The sequence below is a fragment of the Corylus avellana genome, chromosome 8 (assembly GCF_965113065.1).
Source record: "Corylus avellana chromosome 8, dhCorAvel1.hap1.2, whole genome shotgun sequence".
NCBI lineage: Eukaryota > Viridiplantae > Streptophyta > Magnoliopsida > Fagales > Betulaceae > Corylus > Corylus avellana.
The window spans coordinates 16,538,353-16,553,667 of record NC_142497.1 but is presented as its reverse complement, the minus strand read 5'-3'; the positions used below and the strand labels follow the sequence as shown (position 1 = coordinate 16,553,667).

Genomic DNA, 15,315 nt, shown 5'->3' with positions numbered 1-15,315 from the left:
GGTCACCGCAAATGGGTTTTGGACCGTACGATAAGACAATTGTTCATCTTTTTTCATGACATTTTCATAATTGTCTAGAGGTGGGACCAGAAATTGATGTGGGCCCCATCAAGCCCTGTCCTGCATGGGGAAATTGGACCAAGTGATGAACTTTATTTTCAATCAGACAGTTGTTTCACCCGCGTCCAACGTAACTGTTAACAACACTGGCACGCACCTTTTTTTATATATTTTTATAAAAAAATATATATATTTTAAAAATTTTGACAAATTTTTTTTAAAAAAAAAACTTAACGAAATGAGATAATAAAAAAAATGATAATTATATAATAAGTTTTTGAGTCAACCGTCTAAAATTTAAAAATTTTTAAAATTTTTTTTTTCGAAGATTTATTCAGTGGGTCAATTGAAATGACAATAAAATTTATACTGGTCAAAACTTTTTAACAGCCGTTAATTCAGACCAAAACACATTCTTTTATTTTATTAAAATATTAATTTTTTATTAATTTAATTTAAAAATTAAATATAAAATAAAGAGAGAGGAGAAGATAAATAAAAGTATAAATAATATTTCAAATTTATATTTCTTCTCAAATCGCTAAACAACCGCTAGACCACCACCGGACGGCTACCAAACCACCGCTAGACCATTTATAGGAAGGTAAAGACGTCGATGGCGAGAGATGATGGTGGATTTATCATTTATAGAATAAATAAAATTTGTATTATAATTAAAAATTTGCAAAACATAGGAAGGATAATTGAAAAATACCTACCGAAAAGTGTATATAGAATTAATAGTGACAATGATTGGCTTTACGAACCATTTCAGTGTCTACTTTCCATGATGTCAAGAATGGCGTTGTCGGTGAGGGCAAATTGGGTAGGATAATACTTAGGTGTGTTACTCACATCTTAAGTGTCTAAACTACCTAAAAGGCAAAAACATGACAAAAACGGATTCACATGGTAACATGATTGAAAATTTCGAGGCCACCTAAATTTGGGTTTTTAAAAGATACTATATAAAATTAATAATAAAAAAAAATTAAAAATTAAAAATTAAAAAAAGGCAAAATGAGCTAAATTGGGTTTTCACTGTTTTGTAACTTTTGTTAATCGAAATAAAAAGAGTGTATGTATATGACCGTATAAGTTTACAGACAATTTTAAGAGTTAAATACATTATTTTCGCTTTGGTTTAGTTTTTTTATTTTATGCCTTTTAGGTTTATTATTTTTATTACAGAAAGTATTTCTGGTTTGTCTAAAGATAAATATGATATATTTGTTTAAATTCTGTCCAAAATTTGATAAAACGCCGCATTAGCACCAATAACAAATTAACACATATTCATATAATTAATTTAAATTAAAAAATTATATTTAATTAAATTTATAAAAAAAAATAGAGGTGGCTTCGACCGCCCCTTGGCCATTTGGGGAGGTGGCCACCGCCCATGGAGTGGCCGAGCCACCCCCAAGTGGCCAAATGGGGATGAAGAAACCACAGCTAAAGCCATTGAGCCATCCCCATATGGCCAAGAGCCACCCCCAAAATGGTCAGGTTGAGGGTAGCGAGCCACTCCACGGCTCATAGGGGTGGCCGAAACCACTTTTGTGAATTTTGTATTATTGGTGCTGACGTGGTGTTCTGTTAAATTTTGGACGAAATTTAGCCAAATTTATTATTTTCGTCTTTAGGCAAATTAAAAGTACATTCTATGATAAACAGTAAACTTTAAGGGACAAAAAATAAAAAAGTTAAGCCATAAATGGAATAATGTATTTAACCATAATTTTAAAATGTGAAAAAAAAAATAACAAAAAAAAAAAAAAATCATTTTTCCGTGGATTTAGCGTTTTAGCTCCTTTTAGGCATGTTATGTGGTAGCAAGCCTACAAAAACGCCACCTATTCACCTATTTTGTTGCATTGGCCCCAGCGCCACCGTATGTCTGTGTCTTCACATTGTACAAGAAGACTTTCACGTACCACCTCTGAATACGTGCACCGCTTTTACCCAAACCCACCACGCGTCATAATAAAACCGCATGTCCACCAATCTTTACGTGAACTCGTGGACACCTGATTTTCTCCAGCTTCAGCACTCACTGCACTGCACTGTAGTCAGTCACTCATATTAATAAGCCTTGCATTCGTGAGTGAGCGCAAACTGATCGGTAGGAAGAAGAAGACAACTGCGACGACGACGCCGACGCGCTCTTGGGCGGACGTGACGTTTACTCCCTGGCCTAGCTTGCCTCCAAGGCTTTGTTAAACAAAGCGGGCAAGCAACAGGAAGCATCATCCAAAGCAATGTTTGGAAGAAAGCAAGAAAAAACTGTTGCTTTTAAGCCATTAATCACTGTTTCAACGATACAAAAAGGAGAAAGCTTGTCTCATCTTGGAAAACAAGGAGCGCGGGCAGCCATGAAAGGGGCAGGGAATCTGTCATTGCTGCTTTGTTGGGTGCTGCTGCTGACGACGTCGTTTGCTGCCAACTTGACGTACGACCACAGAGCACTGGTGATCGACGGCAAGCGCCGGGTCTTGATCTCCGGCTCCATTCATTACCCTCGCAGCACTCCTGAGGTGCCGCTTCTTATTGGGACTCTCGCTCTCTCTCTGAACACGCTCGCTGTTTTTGCTGCTAATTTGGTTATTGTTGTTGCAGATGTGGCCGGATTTGGTTAAAAAATCCAAAGACGGAGGCTTGGATGTGATCGAGACCTACGTTTTCTGGAACTTGCACGAACCAGTTCGAAACAAGGTTTCTTTCTTTATTAGTTTCTGACGCAGTTTCTGCATTTGGCAAATTCCTTGAGGCTTCCGTTTATGTTTGTGGGAGAAAATGTAGGAAGAAATACAGAATTCTAACTCTTGAGCTAACTGTATACATACAAACAGAAGATACTACTCAGCTGGCTCTAATGTAGAATTAATTACTTATTTATTTATTTATTATTATTATTATATTAGGCTTTCCTCTGTTTTCTCAGCAACCAGCAAGGGTAAACATTACTCTAATTCTTGGTTTTCTTGCAATTGGGTTCTTGATTTTGTACTGACCCATTTGACATATCTACAGTATGACTTCGAGGGAAGGAAGGATTTGGTGAAATTTGTGAAGACTGTGGCGGATGCTGGTCTTTATGTTCATCTTCGTATTGGTCCCTATGTATGCGCCGAATGGAACTATGGGTAACGACTTTTGTACTATATTACTCGATTCTTATCTTTGCTTTGGTGGGAAAAATAGAAGCTAGTTGTTAGTTGTTTCCTTTTCCTTTTCTAATATAAAATTTTCCTTGCATAATCGTGTGTGTTTCTTCAATTTTTGAACAGTGGTTTTCCTCTATGGTTGCATTTTATACCTGGAATTCAGTTACGAACTGATAATGAGCCGTTCAAGGTTTTCAGACTCACCCTGTATTCTAGTAACGTGCTGTTGTTTTGGTATTTTCTCAAGTTTATCCATTGATTGTAAAACACTCTGTTTCAGGCAGAAATGAAGCGATTCACGGCCAAGATTGTGGACATGATGAAGCAGGAGAAACTTTATGCCTCTCAAGGCGGACCTATCATTTTATCTCAGGTTTATTTTCCAAATATTTTAGGCAATTGCGGTTGCATACTTGGATAGTAACATAATGAGTCCTAGATGATCCCAAATTGAACTTTTGGTTGTTGAAGGTTATTGTTTTTTATGCCAGATAGAAAATGAGTATGGAAACATTGATTCAGCATATGGGCCTGCTGCCAAATCCTACATCAGTTGGGCAGCATCCATGGCTACTTCTTTGGATACAGGGGTGCCCTGGGTCATGTGCCAGCAAGCTGATGCTCCTCAGCCCATTGTGAGTTTTCTCATTTACATTGCAGGCAATTTATTGACTTGATCAGAAATTGGGCTTACAGAAGTAGTGACCAACTTATTTCAAATAGTGTCTTTACCAATCAAAGCTTGCTACTCACTTGGATTTCTATAATATTTTTAATCTCATTTGCTTTCAGATCAACACATGCAATGGATTTTACTGTGACCAATTCAAACCTAATTCTGACAAGAGTCCAAAAATGTGGACTGAGAATTGGACTGGATGGTAAGCTGTCCCTTCTAGTTCCTAACATTCTGGTTGTTAGAATGAAAAGTTGGATGTTGTTCCCTTGGATATGACTTTATGGTTTATATCCACATTCAGCCTTTGATTTTTTTTGCCTGGAAACATATTTGTTCCTTCACTGGATACCTTTTATTTGCATGGAATTTTAGGTTTCAATCGTTTGGTGGTCCTGTGCCCTACAGACCTGTGGAAGACATTGCATTTGCTGTGGCTCGCTTTTTCCAGCTTGGTGGGACTTTCCAAAATTATTATATGGTACTGCAATGATATTGATGGTTTATGTTACATAGTTTTTAGGGGAAAACAAACTTAACCCTCATGAACTGTTAGGTCATTTGTAGATAGTCAGAAGCTATTATTTGTGTCATTTGACTACTCAAACTACCATTTTCCTTTCATTTGGCCCCCTCTAGTAGTGTTTGGCATTAAAATGGGCACAGATTTGTGCATGTGACTTACATGTGCAAAGTTTTTATTTGAAATTTCCAATTTACCTTTCAACAAAAGTGACAAAAATGGGATTGAGGGGGTGGCTAATCAGTTGAGGATGGTCAAATCTAGAATTCGTTTTCTAGGAGTGCCGAACCACCCCCTCAGCCGAGGGGGTGGTTCGGCTGTGTCCAAAGTTATTTTCTGTGGGTGGCTAAGCCTGCAGGGGTGGTCAAGCCACCTTTTTTTTTATTTGTAGGACAATGTGAGATTTTAACTCCTAAAATCAATGTATTTTGGGCATTTCAAATAAAAAAATTTGCACTTGTGGATCATGTGTGGTATTTTCCAACAATTTTAATGTCAAATGCTAATGGGGTCAGGTGTCACAAATGGTAATTTGGGGGCTGAGTGCAAATAAGATGTCAATTCTATTAGGTTTTTGAATTGGCTAATTCAGTGACAAAATAATTCTGGATGCAAGTTGTTTTGAGGACAATTTGATAAGGCATTGTTGTGAAGAACAACCGAGTAGCGTGTATCTTCCCCTAATTTTTATGAGGATAAAATTCAGTCTAAACTCTGGCACCAAAAGATGTGAAATGATGAATTAATTTGTTAATTGCTCTTAAACAGTACCACGGTGGCACCAACTTTGGCCGGACTACTGGTGGACCCTTCATTACAACAAGTTATGATTATGATGCTCCAATTGATGAGTATGGTATGGTATCCATCCATCTTTGTCCAATATTCTAAATCTACCATTTACATTGTAAGCTTGAGAGTTATGCATGCAGATGCTACTCCATGTCATCAATTATATACAGCCTAGCTAGCACTCGCTGTCAATGAGATGCTTAGAGCCTAGAGGGTCTCGCAAGCACTTGCGATGTGGTTATCATATTTTTATATTTTCAAATATAAAGTGTATAATAGCCCATAGTTGCTCAGTTTTATAGTATAGTTAGAATGTCTTTGATATGTGATTGAATTCAAATTTGCCATGCTTTTGGTGCAGGGATTCTTAGACAACCTAAGTGGGGCCACCTAAAAGATGTCCATAAGGCAGTAAAGCTTTGCGAAGAAGCATTGGTGGCCACTAATCCAACGGTTACTTCTCTTGGTTCAAACTTGGAGGTATAGCCAATTAATATCCATTACATCTTTTTACAGTTGTTAGGGAAGATCATTTCTGCTTCATGCTTTAATTTAATTCCTAATTCGTTGGTAGGATCTTCACAACTAAATTTGTGTGTGGTTTGAGACGTAAGGTTTAGTTTTTAACATGGGCTTATGTTGAATTTCAGGCCGCAGTTTATAAAGCAGGATCCACATGTGCTGCTTTTCTTGCCAATGTGGGCACCCAATCTGATGCAACCGTGAATTTCATGGGCAATTCATATCACTTGCCTGCATGGTCCGTGAGCATTTTACCTGACTGCAAGAATGTAGTTCTTAATACTGCAAAGGTTTGCCTTCCATTGCATATTTTTACATTTTGATTCTAGTAGATTCACTTGGTTCCTTGTAGATACACAGGATACTAGGATATTTTGTGCTAAATGTGTAATCATGATTGCTTTTTCTCAGTTAGATTTGTAGCTCAATTCCACGGGTTTTCCATCAAAAGTATATTAATTGATGTCAATGAGTTGTAGTTCAGCTGATACCTCTTTCCCCTCATAAGAATTTCGTGGAGGGTTAGGTCGTGAATTCAAGACCCCCTGAGTACATGGGTAACCTACCAATCCAGGAACAAAAGTATATTAATTGTTTTATGGCTCTGTAAAGTTTTCTACTTATATCACGTAAAATTGTTTGTCCCTAAAATTTATTTTACAGTTGATATTATTTATATGGTTCACAACAGAATTTTGAAGAATCTTTTTTGGATGGTGGCTTTGCTAATATATTTACTTGCAGATTCCAGCTTGCATTAGGGTTTTTTGTGGGTTCATGATTTTGTTTTGTTCGTCTTGATTTACTTCCTATCCTATATATCTGCAGCATGCCTAGATAGCTTGAAGTCTGGTAGGAAACAGGCATTTTGTATTTTTCTTGAACATTATGTACTAGTTGTCCATATATTTGATGTTCTTCTGTCAATAGATATTTATAGACATCCTTTTGAGGTGACTTGCAGCACTAACTTCTATTGAAAAATGTCAGAAATTCTATTCTTTTTTACGAAATTATTTTATATAAGATTGTCGGAAAGGTAAACCACATTTCAAATTCTTGGTGTCTTCATTACAATTGGTTTTTCTATTTTAGTATTTTTCAGTTACTTAGCGGTATTGTCCAGGCTTGTTTGTTAGTGGTTCTGTATATGTTTTGGTGTAAGGGAGGATTTTGTGCTTCAGCCACACTAATGAAGTTATAGAAAGTTTATCCACCATGGTTGTGAACCTCTCGTCCCAAATTGATTGTTTTGTTCGTATTATTGACCTACGCAATCATTTCAAGTCACACGTTGCTTTCTACCGTATTGTTTTGAATAAAGTTTTACCATAACATTTCTCTAGTAGGTTGCTGTAACCAGTAGGCAACTGATTCAATTATGGAATTATGAATTATTAATAGAGCCCTGTTCAGTAAGATTTCTGTTATTACTCAACGTGGAGAAGAATGGTAAAAGAATGAATTTCTCTCACTCGTTGTGTGATGCAACCAAAGAGGGCTAACATTGCCGCATCGCAGTAAGTTTTCAAAAGCGTTTCGTGCATGTGAAGCATCTTCTTGCTTGCTCACACATTGGAGCTATGGAACCAACTAAAGATTCTCATGCTAAGCACTTTTCTGTGACTTTTTTTTTTTTTTTTTTTTGTAATCAATTTCAATGTCTTATCAGCATTATCTAATTAATCACTTATATAACTTTCTCAAGACAGATTAACTCTGTGGCTATGATTCCAAGCTTCATTCATCAATCTTTGAGCGGCAATATTGATTCCTCTGAAGCATTAGGCTCAGACTGGAGCTGGATAAATGAACCAGTGGGTATCTCAAAGGATGATGCATTTGTCAAACTTGGACTATTGGAGCAAATAAATACTACAGCTGATATAAGTGACTACTTATGGTACTCATTAAGGTAAAGAAGTCTCTTGTTTGTATAGCTTCTTTGTTTGACATAATGTTTGCCTTTCCAGCCAGTTATTATGGTATGATCACTATTGTAATTATTATTATTATTTTTGTTTCTGGTTACTTTTGGCAGCACTAATATTAAAGGTGATGAGCCTTTCCTTGAAGATGGATCTCAAACAGTTCTTCACGTGGAATCACTTGGTCATGCTCTTCATGCTTTTATTAATGGGAAGCTTGCAGGTGATTGGAAATCATAAACTAATTAGGACTTCATATGCTTGAATTAACATAGATTTAGGTTTCCTTACATTATGCCTTTTCTCATTGTTGTTTGATTCTTTCCCCCGAGCCCCTCCACCCATCTACCCTTTTTCCCACCTTTGGAAATCTTGGGGATGTGTTCTTTCGTAAATTTTTTATTGTTGCTCCCTTGATAACCTGAAGCAGAGGGGCACCGGTAGCATATTTTTATAGCCTGGGTAAAATTCTAGAGGAAACCTCAATCTTGGCTTCCTTGGTAAAAATTGTGGAAGGAAAAAGTTACTTTGTCATTCATTAGGTTAAGGGAGGCATAGGGGGTTCCAAAATTTATACTTATGTTGTATATATATATCTTGAAAAATATCTTGAAAAATATAGTTTAGACCCCAAGTTACAAACAGTGAATATCTCAATCTTAACGCCACATATGTCAATAACAAAATCAAGCAAAGCAGTAATCAATCAACACATAATTTTTGGTAATGAAGTTGAAACTTATTTGAAGAACTCTTCAAATAGTAAAACTACTCTGGGGCTAGCCAGCCCAAAAGGCTTCCACTATATAAGATTTATGTTACAAATTGTTCTACTTACAAAACCTTTATAATCCGATGACCCAATCTCGTAATCCCAATAAACAACATGTTCACTTCTCACTGTAGTGGCTCCAGAATCTCTAACCATCTTCTATATAGATTATCTTCACGAACGAACCTCATTCACTTCAAAGATCAAAACTCCAGTGGCTGTAGGCTTTTTTGTGATTTAGAGATAAAGATGAAACAATGAGAAGATTTGGAACTGTTTAAGCTCAAGAACGAACCTCTTTCACTTCAAGAATCAAAACTCCAGTGGCTGTAGGCTTTTTTGTGATTTAGAGATAAAGATGAAACAATGAGAAGATTTGGAACTGTTTAAGCTCAAGAACGAACCTCTTTCACTTCAAGAATCAAAACTCCAGTGGCTGTAGGCTTTTTTGTGATTTAGAGATAAAGATGAAACAATGCGAAGATTTGGAACTGTTTAAGCTCAAGAACAATATGAATCATCTCCAATACTGATGAAAACTAACCTCTCTAACTATTTGGAAGTCGGGAGTTATGAGACTTATATAGATACGGAGAAAACAGGTTTCTTAGACCAAGTCGGTTAGGGTTTTACAACTTTTTCGCAGACAGCATCCAGACTCATGCGAACGAGGCTCTGGAGCTTCACAAAAATTGACTTTCTTAAACTTTTGTGAATGATTTACCAAATGAGTATCTAGTGATGAGTTTCCGAATGAGCTAATCTGTTCAGATTTCCAGACTTTTATTGACAGCCCGCTTTAACCTAGTAAACATTGGAATTGGAAACTATTCATGAAATACAAAGTTGTATAATTTTTGGTCCGCTTTCTAATGCCACTAAGTCTGCCTTTATCTTATCTCGGAATCAAATGATATGACCGTTTTAATTCGACTAGGTCTATGTTAGACAACGTACACTGTAACACCCTAATCTTATATTAGGAAGATGATCGGTAGTCCACGTTGAGTGGGTGGATTATAAAGATATTCATAGGTGTTAAGTCCTACATTAGTTTCTTACTAGATGATCAAATTGAACTTTATAAGTGATTCTAGGGTGTTACAATTACAACTTAATTAGTTATTTTGAAGTGATAACGTAGATGTGGCTAGTGCTTTATCTAGGTTGTTACATACACAAACTTGAATTCTCATGTTTTAGATCAACTTTTACACCGGCTTAATTCTAGACTTAAAAATTACAACCAAACATGTGTTGACACTAAGTTTGCCAACACATAAAGCTTAGTGTCAACACATAAAGCTATGGTTAGTTACATAGATTAAAGAACCCATTTATGTATTTTTTAGCAGAAAGAGAGTTGGAAGAATTTTTCATCTACTCCATTCCTGCTTAGTTGGTAATTCCTTCTCTTGCTTCTATTGGTGCTTTTAGTCAATAGACTTAATTGCTCGCTATGACGCTTTTTCTCCTTTTTAATTTTTGATCCTGATTTTCCTTGGAGGAAACCTCTTTCACTTTTAAACTTCTTTTGTCACTTTGCTGGGAAAAAAAATCCATCTTCCAATAGTGCGGTCTTTGCAGAAATACAGTCAGTGTTGTTGAAAATTCTGGTTGGTATATGGAACATTACCTTTCTCTTACTAAATCTAACTTTAGAGCGATATTCTGTAGCTTGAACCAATTAATGACAATTTCAAAATACTGCATGCTGAAGGTCTTTCATTTGCTGCCCAGTGCACCAAGGCTGTTACTAGTTTGGTAGTTCTAGGTTTCTATCGTGTGTATAGCCTCTCATATGTATTCTCTGCTTATCTGAAGTTTGATATCTCCAGTGAATGCAAAAGATACAGAAACTAGGATCAAGCCAGGTCCAAGCAAAAATTTCGTATAGTGTTTCACAATTGTTCTTTTCAAATGTTTGATGGGTGCATACTTTGCCTAACTTACATCACAATACTGTATATTTTGTACTGATCATGTAACAATTGAAACCTTTGCAGGGAGCGGAAAAGGTAACAGTGGCAACGCTAAGGTTGCAGTGGAGATCCCCATTTCACTTGTAGCTGGGAAGAACACAATTGATCTCCTGAGTTTGACAGTGGGACTTCAGGTCAGCCTGACAGCCTTCCTGCATTTTTTAATTCAGAGAAATTATTTATTGCTACAATGGTTTTCATTTTCAATGAATATATTATTTGTTGGATGAAAAATTTTCCGCATTTAAAATCAATCACTAGTTATAAGAATTTTTAAATGCAAACATCAATTCATTTATATCAGAACTATGGAGCTTTTTATGACAAAACCGGTGCGGGTATCACTGGTCCCGTAAAGCTGAAAGGCACAAAAAATGGCACTACTGTCGATCTTTCTTTTCAGAAATGGACATATCAGGTTAGTGTTCTTTTTTCCTTTCCTTTCCTTTTTTAAGTCCATATGTCCTGCTATTGGTTACCGAAAGATATAAATTCTTGAAACAGTAAATATGTTCCATCAACTAGGCAAAACAAAGACAATTTCTAATGCATCCAGAATAAGTAGACATACAACTCCCAAATAGGATATTTTATTCTTTTTTTTTGTTTTTTTTTTTTAAAAAAAGAGAGGATATTTTATTTTTTTGCTATAACTCTCTAAAAGGATTAAATGCAATAATATTCCACCTTTTTTTTTTCTCTGTCATTCTGATTGCAGGTTGGACTTAAAGGTGAAGAATTAGATCTGTCTAGTGGAAGTTCTTCACAGTGGGTTTCACAACCTACCTTGCTTAAGAACCAACCCTTGACTTGGTACAAGGTAACCTTATTTTTTTTTTTTAAAATATTTTAGATGTGAGTTAAATCATTGAAATAGCTTATTTCACAAACAAGGGAATGAATACTGATCAATTTAACTGACGCCACTGTGACATAGTTGTGTACTTGTGCTGTTGTTTATATCCACCTCAAGTGGATTCCAGTAGAAGTCTACTTGCGATCTAGAAGAAGATTACTAGGAGTTCTATTGGAACAACTTTTTAGATACTAATCAAAAGTCGTACTTGTTAATTCAGACAAAGTTTGATGCGCCTGCTGGCAATGACCCAGTTGCAATAGACTTTACAGGGATGGGGAAGGGTGAGGCATGGGTGAATGGACAAAGCATTGGACGCTATTGGCCGACGTATGTCGCTTCAAAGGGTGGTTGCACTGACTCTTGCAATTACCGAGGAAGTTATGGTTCAAACAAATGCCTCAAGAGCTGTGGGAAGCCATCTCAGACACTGTAAGTGCTGTAAAGATTCTTCATGAGAAATATTTGCAAGTAAAAGATTTGGTTCTTATATCCCTGAACTCACAGGTACCATGTACCCCGTTCATGGATGCAAACAAGTGGCAACACTCTTGTACTTTTTGAGGAAATCGGCGGTGATCCAACACAGATATCCTTTGCCACAAGGCAGATTGGAAGTTTGTGCTCCCATGTGTCAGAGTCTCACCCATCACCTATAGAAACATGGAATACAGATTCAAGATCAGGAATGAAATTAGGGCCTACATTATCATTGGAGTGCCCATTTCCTGGTCAGGTCATCTCTTCAATCAAGTTTGCAAGTTTTGGGACTCCTCATGGGATTTGTGGGGGCTTTAAACATGGCCAGTGCAGCAGCAAGAGGGCTCTTTCCATTGTACAGAAGGTGTGATTTTACTCGTTCTTTTGGTTAATGCTCTTTTACTTGTATTGGCTTATCTGACTAGTTTGAACTGTTACAGGCTTGCATTGGATCGAAGAGTTGTAGAATTGGAGTATCAATTGATAAGTTTGGTGACCCATGTGAAGGAGTAACAAAGAGTTTAGCAGTAGAAGCTTCCTGTACGTAGAGAGGCTTGCTCTGAACCTTCAATTTATTGATTATAAGAGTAGTCTCCACATTAGCTTCCAAGTGAATAAGCTTTTTACTGGCTATTAATGTAAAATGAATCCCTACAGGAAAAAAGGAAAGGTATCTCATGATTTATACCTCATTGTATTCTTAGAAGAAGAATATATAATTAATTACTCTTTGGGACTTCTGGGACTTCTGATCAATTGTAAAATTATAATGGCCTTTCCTTAGTGTGATGTATCTCACTCCACTTGTATATATTTGTAATACTTTTACGTGTTTTATTGTGTGGAAAAATATATTCAAGTTCTTCTCTGTATTTTTCATATATAAAGTAAATAAATAAATTTCATGTACCATATAACTTCCACCTCTATTGACGTATAACTGAATGTAAAATGATATCTTAAATGTTTATGGCGAACTTTAGAGCCCTTATTTTTGTTTTTAACCGAATCAAAGCCGAAGCCTAAAACAGAAGAACGTCATCCTAACACCTGATTTGATACAAAGGATGATGTTTATTTCTCTAGATTTTCATCAGTACTGAGCAAGTTCTTTTATAGCACCGAACCCAGTTTGCCATTGAAACCTGCAAACTTTGCAAAGAGGTGAATAGAGAGATGGGGTCTGGTACTTGTCCTCCCCACCCATCATTGGCATGGGAACCCCAATCTTGACAGGGCTAACATAGTCTGGTCTGTATGTCTTACCCAATACTCCTTCAGCAAGATCTGTTAGGTTGGAAAACCTGAACTGCGTCTCCAAGTGAGCAAAAGCATCATCTGCTGGCAACTGGTAATTGTGAACCCGGTTTTCCTTTTCTCCAATAGGTCTCACCCTAATGTCTATTTCAACCAGCCTAGCAATGGTAACTCTTATACTGTTAGCATAATCGGTTCTTTCAACTACAGCTTCCCTTTCTTCACCATTAGTCCTCCATTCTGCCTCTCCATCAGTAGCGATGTCAACAGCTTCACCATCCCAACTAACAATGAGAGCATCGACATTGTCGTCCCAGTTTGAGACTCTCTTTGCTGCAATGACAATCGTGTGAGTGTCGAACATGATTGCCAGAGCTTGGACCCATGTATAGTCACGAGTCCTTCCTTGTGGTCGAGTTCCAATGAAATGGGCATTGATATGCAGGTTATCATCTGAAACAATGGCAAAGTTTCCGCCCTTTGCTCCATGGAAGTAGAACATTACACCATCCCCACCAACAAATCGAGGATCATAGCAGAGGGAGCCATATCCATTGCAGTTGGCTCTTCTCCCTACCAAAAGTCATGAACTCGGTGTTAGTTGAGATTCAATAGAGACACAAAATAAGGTTTTAAGATATTCGTAATAAATGTAACAAATAATAGAAGTAATAAATGTTAAAGTATTGATTAAATGATTAAATTCATCTTTTTCTATAAGCATAAGCTTTTCGGACATGTGGTGATTTAATATGATATCAAAAATGAACTTCATCAATAACGAAGGTAGAAGAAGTTTGTGAGAAAGGATGCTTACACTTGCAAGTGACTTCGCACTTGCTACTGCAGTCGACAAAGCATCCCTTATTCTTCTTGTTGTTCTTGGGCTTCTTCGCCGGGCATTGAGATGGACACTGAAGGGTTTTGGAGTTGCATGCCCCCTTTGCATTGCAGTGAGCTCGCTCCTCTCCCGTTTTTGCTGGTGCCAGCTCTTTGTAATTTGTTGCGTCACCATCATTTCCGTTGTTATTGTTTCCATTGTTGTTGTTGTTGTTGCCATTGCCATTTCCATTGTTATTATTGTTGCCGTTTCCATTACCATTGCCGTTGTTTCCATTGCCATTGTTGCCACTCGCACCTTGAGCAATGATGGCATCCATGGAGAGGAATAGAATAAAGAAAAAAGCCAGCAAAACGCATGACTTTCTTCTATCCATCTCTATGAATTATGATGTATAATATAACACTACTTTCGCTTATTTCTCTTCCCTTTCTGTAGATTTTCTATTGATATGAGATTTGAGGAAAGAGATGACCAATGGAAAGAATAGGGTGCAAAGGGGGCCTTTAAAAGACTGTTCTGGTGAGAAATAGGCTGGCCATGGAGTTCGCCTTAATTCAGGTGGCTTTTCTTCTTCCTCTAAATAAACGGCTAAGAAAGAGCTCTTCTACAAACATTTCTTAGACATTTATAGCTTTGAGTATAGAGGTTTGGACCATTTTTTAAGTAAAATGAACCATTTGCGTAAGCTTGCAATAAATTAACGACTTGGTAAGACAGCAACATCTTCTCCGAGGTCTTGGAATATTTGCAAAAACCTTAAAGCTTTTGCCTTCTTAAAATGCTGTGCACCTTGCGCCTTAACTCATGTACATTTTCTTTACAACTGCGTCAAAGTCCAGTCCTTTTACCAACGCAAATATGCATGGAAGATTTGAAAATACATATATTCTGAAAAAATATTGACTAAACCCATATATATGTCATTAACATACAAAATGATTCCTTTAGCCACCATATTGGGGAGGCTTCTTTTGAGGAATATTTTTCTGGGGACTTCTTATTCTGCCAAAAGTTTGAGTTGAAACTTTCGAAATTTAGTGGGTTGGCTTTAAATTAAGAAAATAATGAACAAAGGTACGTAGATGCATATTATTGAAATTGAAACTTAAGCAGGAAGGCAGCCGCTGTTTAAAGATACATATTTCTTTGTCTAGCAAAAAATTGCTTCTTGGATCATATAATAAGATATAAAAAGCCCTTTATGAGCATACGTAAAGTCACCTGTAAGTAAAAATACCACCGCCAAATCTGCAGAAAAGGGGCATATGCCAATTGGACATGCATGGAGGTTGCGAGCCCCACAATTATTTATGGACCTATGAAAGGGGCATCAAAATGTATGCTTAGGGGTGTATAACCGGACAGTTATGAAATGGAAATAACCGTTAACCGCCTAGAGCGGGGCAGTTAACGGTTTTAAGGGTAGACGGAGTTGGTTAATAATTGCTAATCGTAT

The 15,315-nt window shown here is 36.9% G+C and overlaps 2 protein-coding genes across 4 annotated transcripts; one reads left to right on the top strand and one right to left on the bottom strand.

Annotated features, from left to right (window-relative positions):
- Positions 1 to 2,174: 2,174 nt before the first annotated feature.
- LOC132163237 (beta-galactosidase 8) lies at positions 2,175 to 12,620 on the top strand. The gene is made up of 19 exons (XM_059573444.2): positions 2,175 to 2,597; positions 2,680 to 2,775; positions 3,094 to 3,206; positions 3,351 to 3,417; positions 3,508 to 3,600; positions 3,719 to 3,862; positions 4,020 to 4,108; positions 4,279 to 4,384; positions 5,195 to 5,282; positions 5,580 to 5,698; positions 5,869 to 6,030; positions 7,453 to 7,655; positions 7,782 to 7,891; positions 10,447 to 10,556; positions 10,727 to 10,840; positions 11,141 to 11,242; positions 11,499 to 11,710; positions 11,786 to 12,122; positions 12,199 to 12,620. The coding sequence occupies exons 1-19, from the start codon at positions 2,322 to 2,324 to the stop codon at positions 12,304 to 12,306; spliced, it is 2,649 nt and encodes an 882-aa protein (XP_059429427.2). The 5' UTR covers positions 2,175 to 2,321; the 3' UTR covers positions 12,307 to 12,620.
- Positions 12,621 to 12,851: 231 nt separating this feature from the next.
- Positions 12,852 to 14,232, bottom strand: LOC132163233 (uncharacterized). Of its 3 annotated transcripts, none has more exons than XM_088519257.1 (3): positions 14,121 to 14,232; positions 13,833 to 14,006; positions 12,852 to 13,588 (listed from the first exon to the last, which is right to left on the bottom strand). In XM_088519257.1, exons 1-3 carry the CDS (start codon positions 14,230 to 14,232, stop codon positions 12,852 to 12,854), a joined length of 1,023 nt encoding a protein of 340 aa, XP_088375383.1. The 3 variants fall into 3 exon arrangements, with proteins under 3 accessions (XP_088375383.1, XP_059429423.1, XP_088375382.1); XM_059573440.1 differs by having other exon boundaries at positions 13,833 to 14,088; positions 14,167 to 14,232; XM_088519256.1 differs by having other exon boundaries at positions 13,833 to 14,232.
- Between the last annotated feature and the right edge of the window lie 1,083 nt (positions 14,233 to 15,315).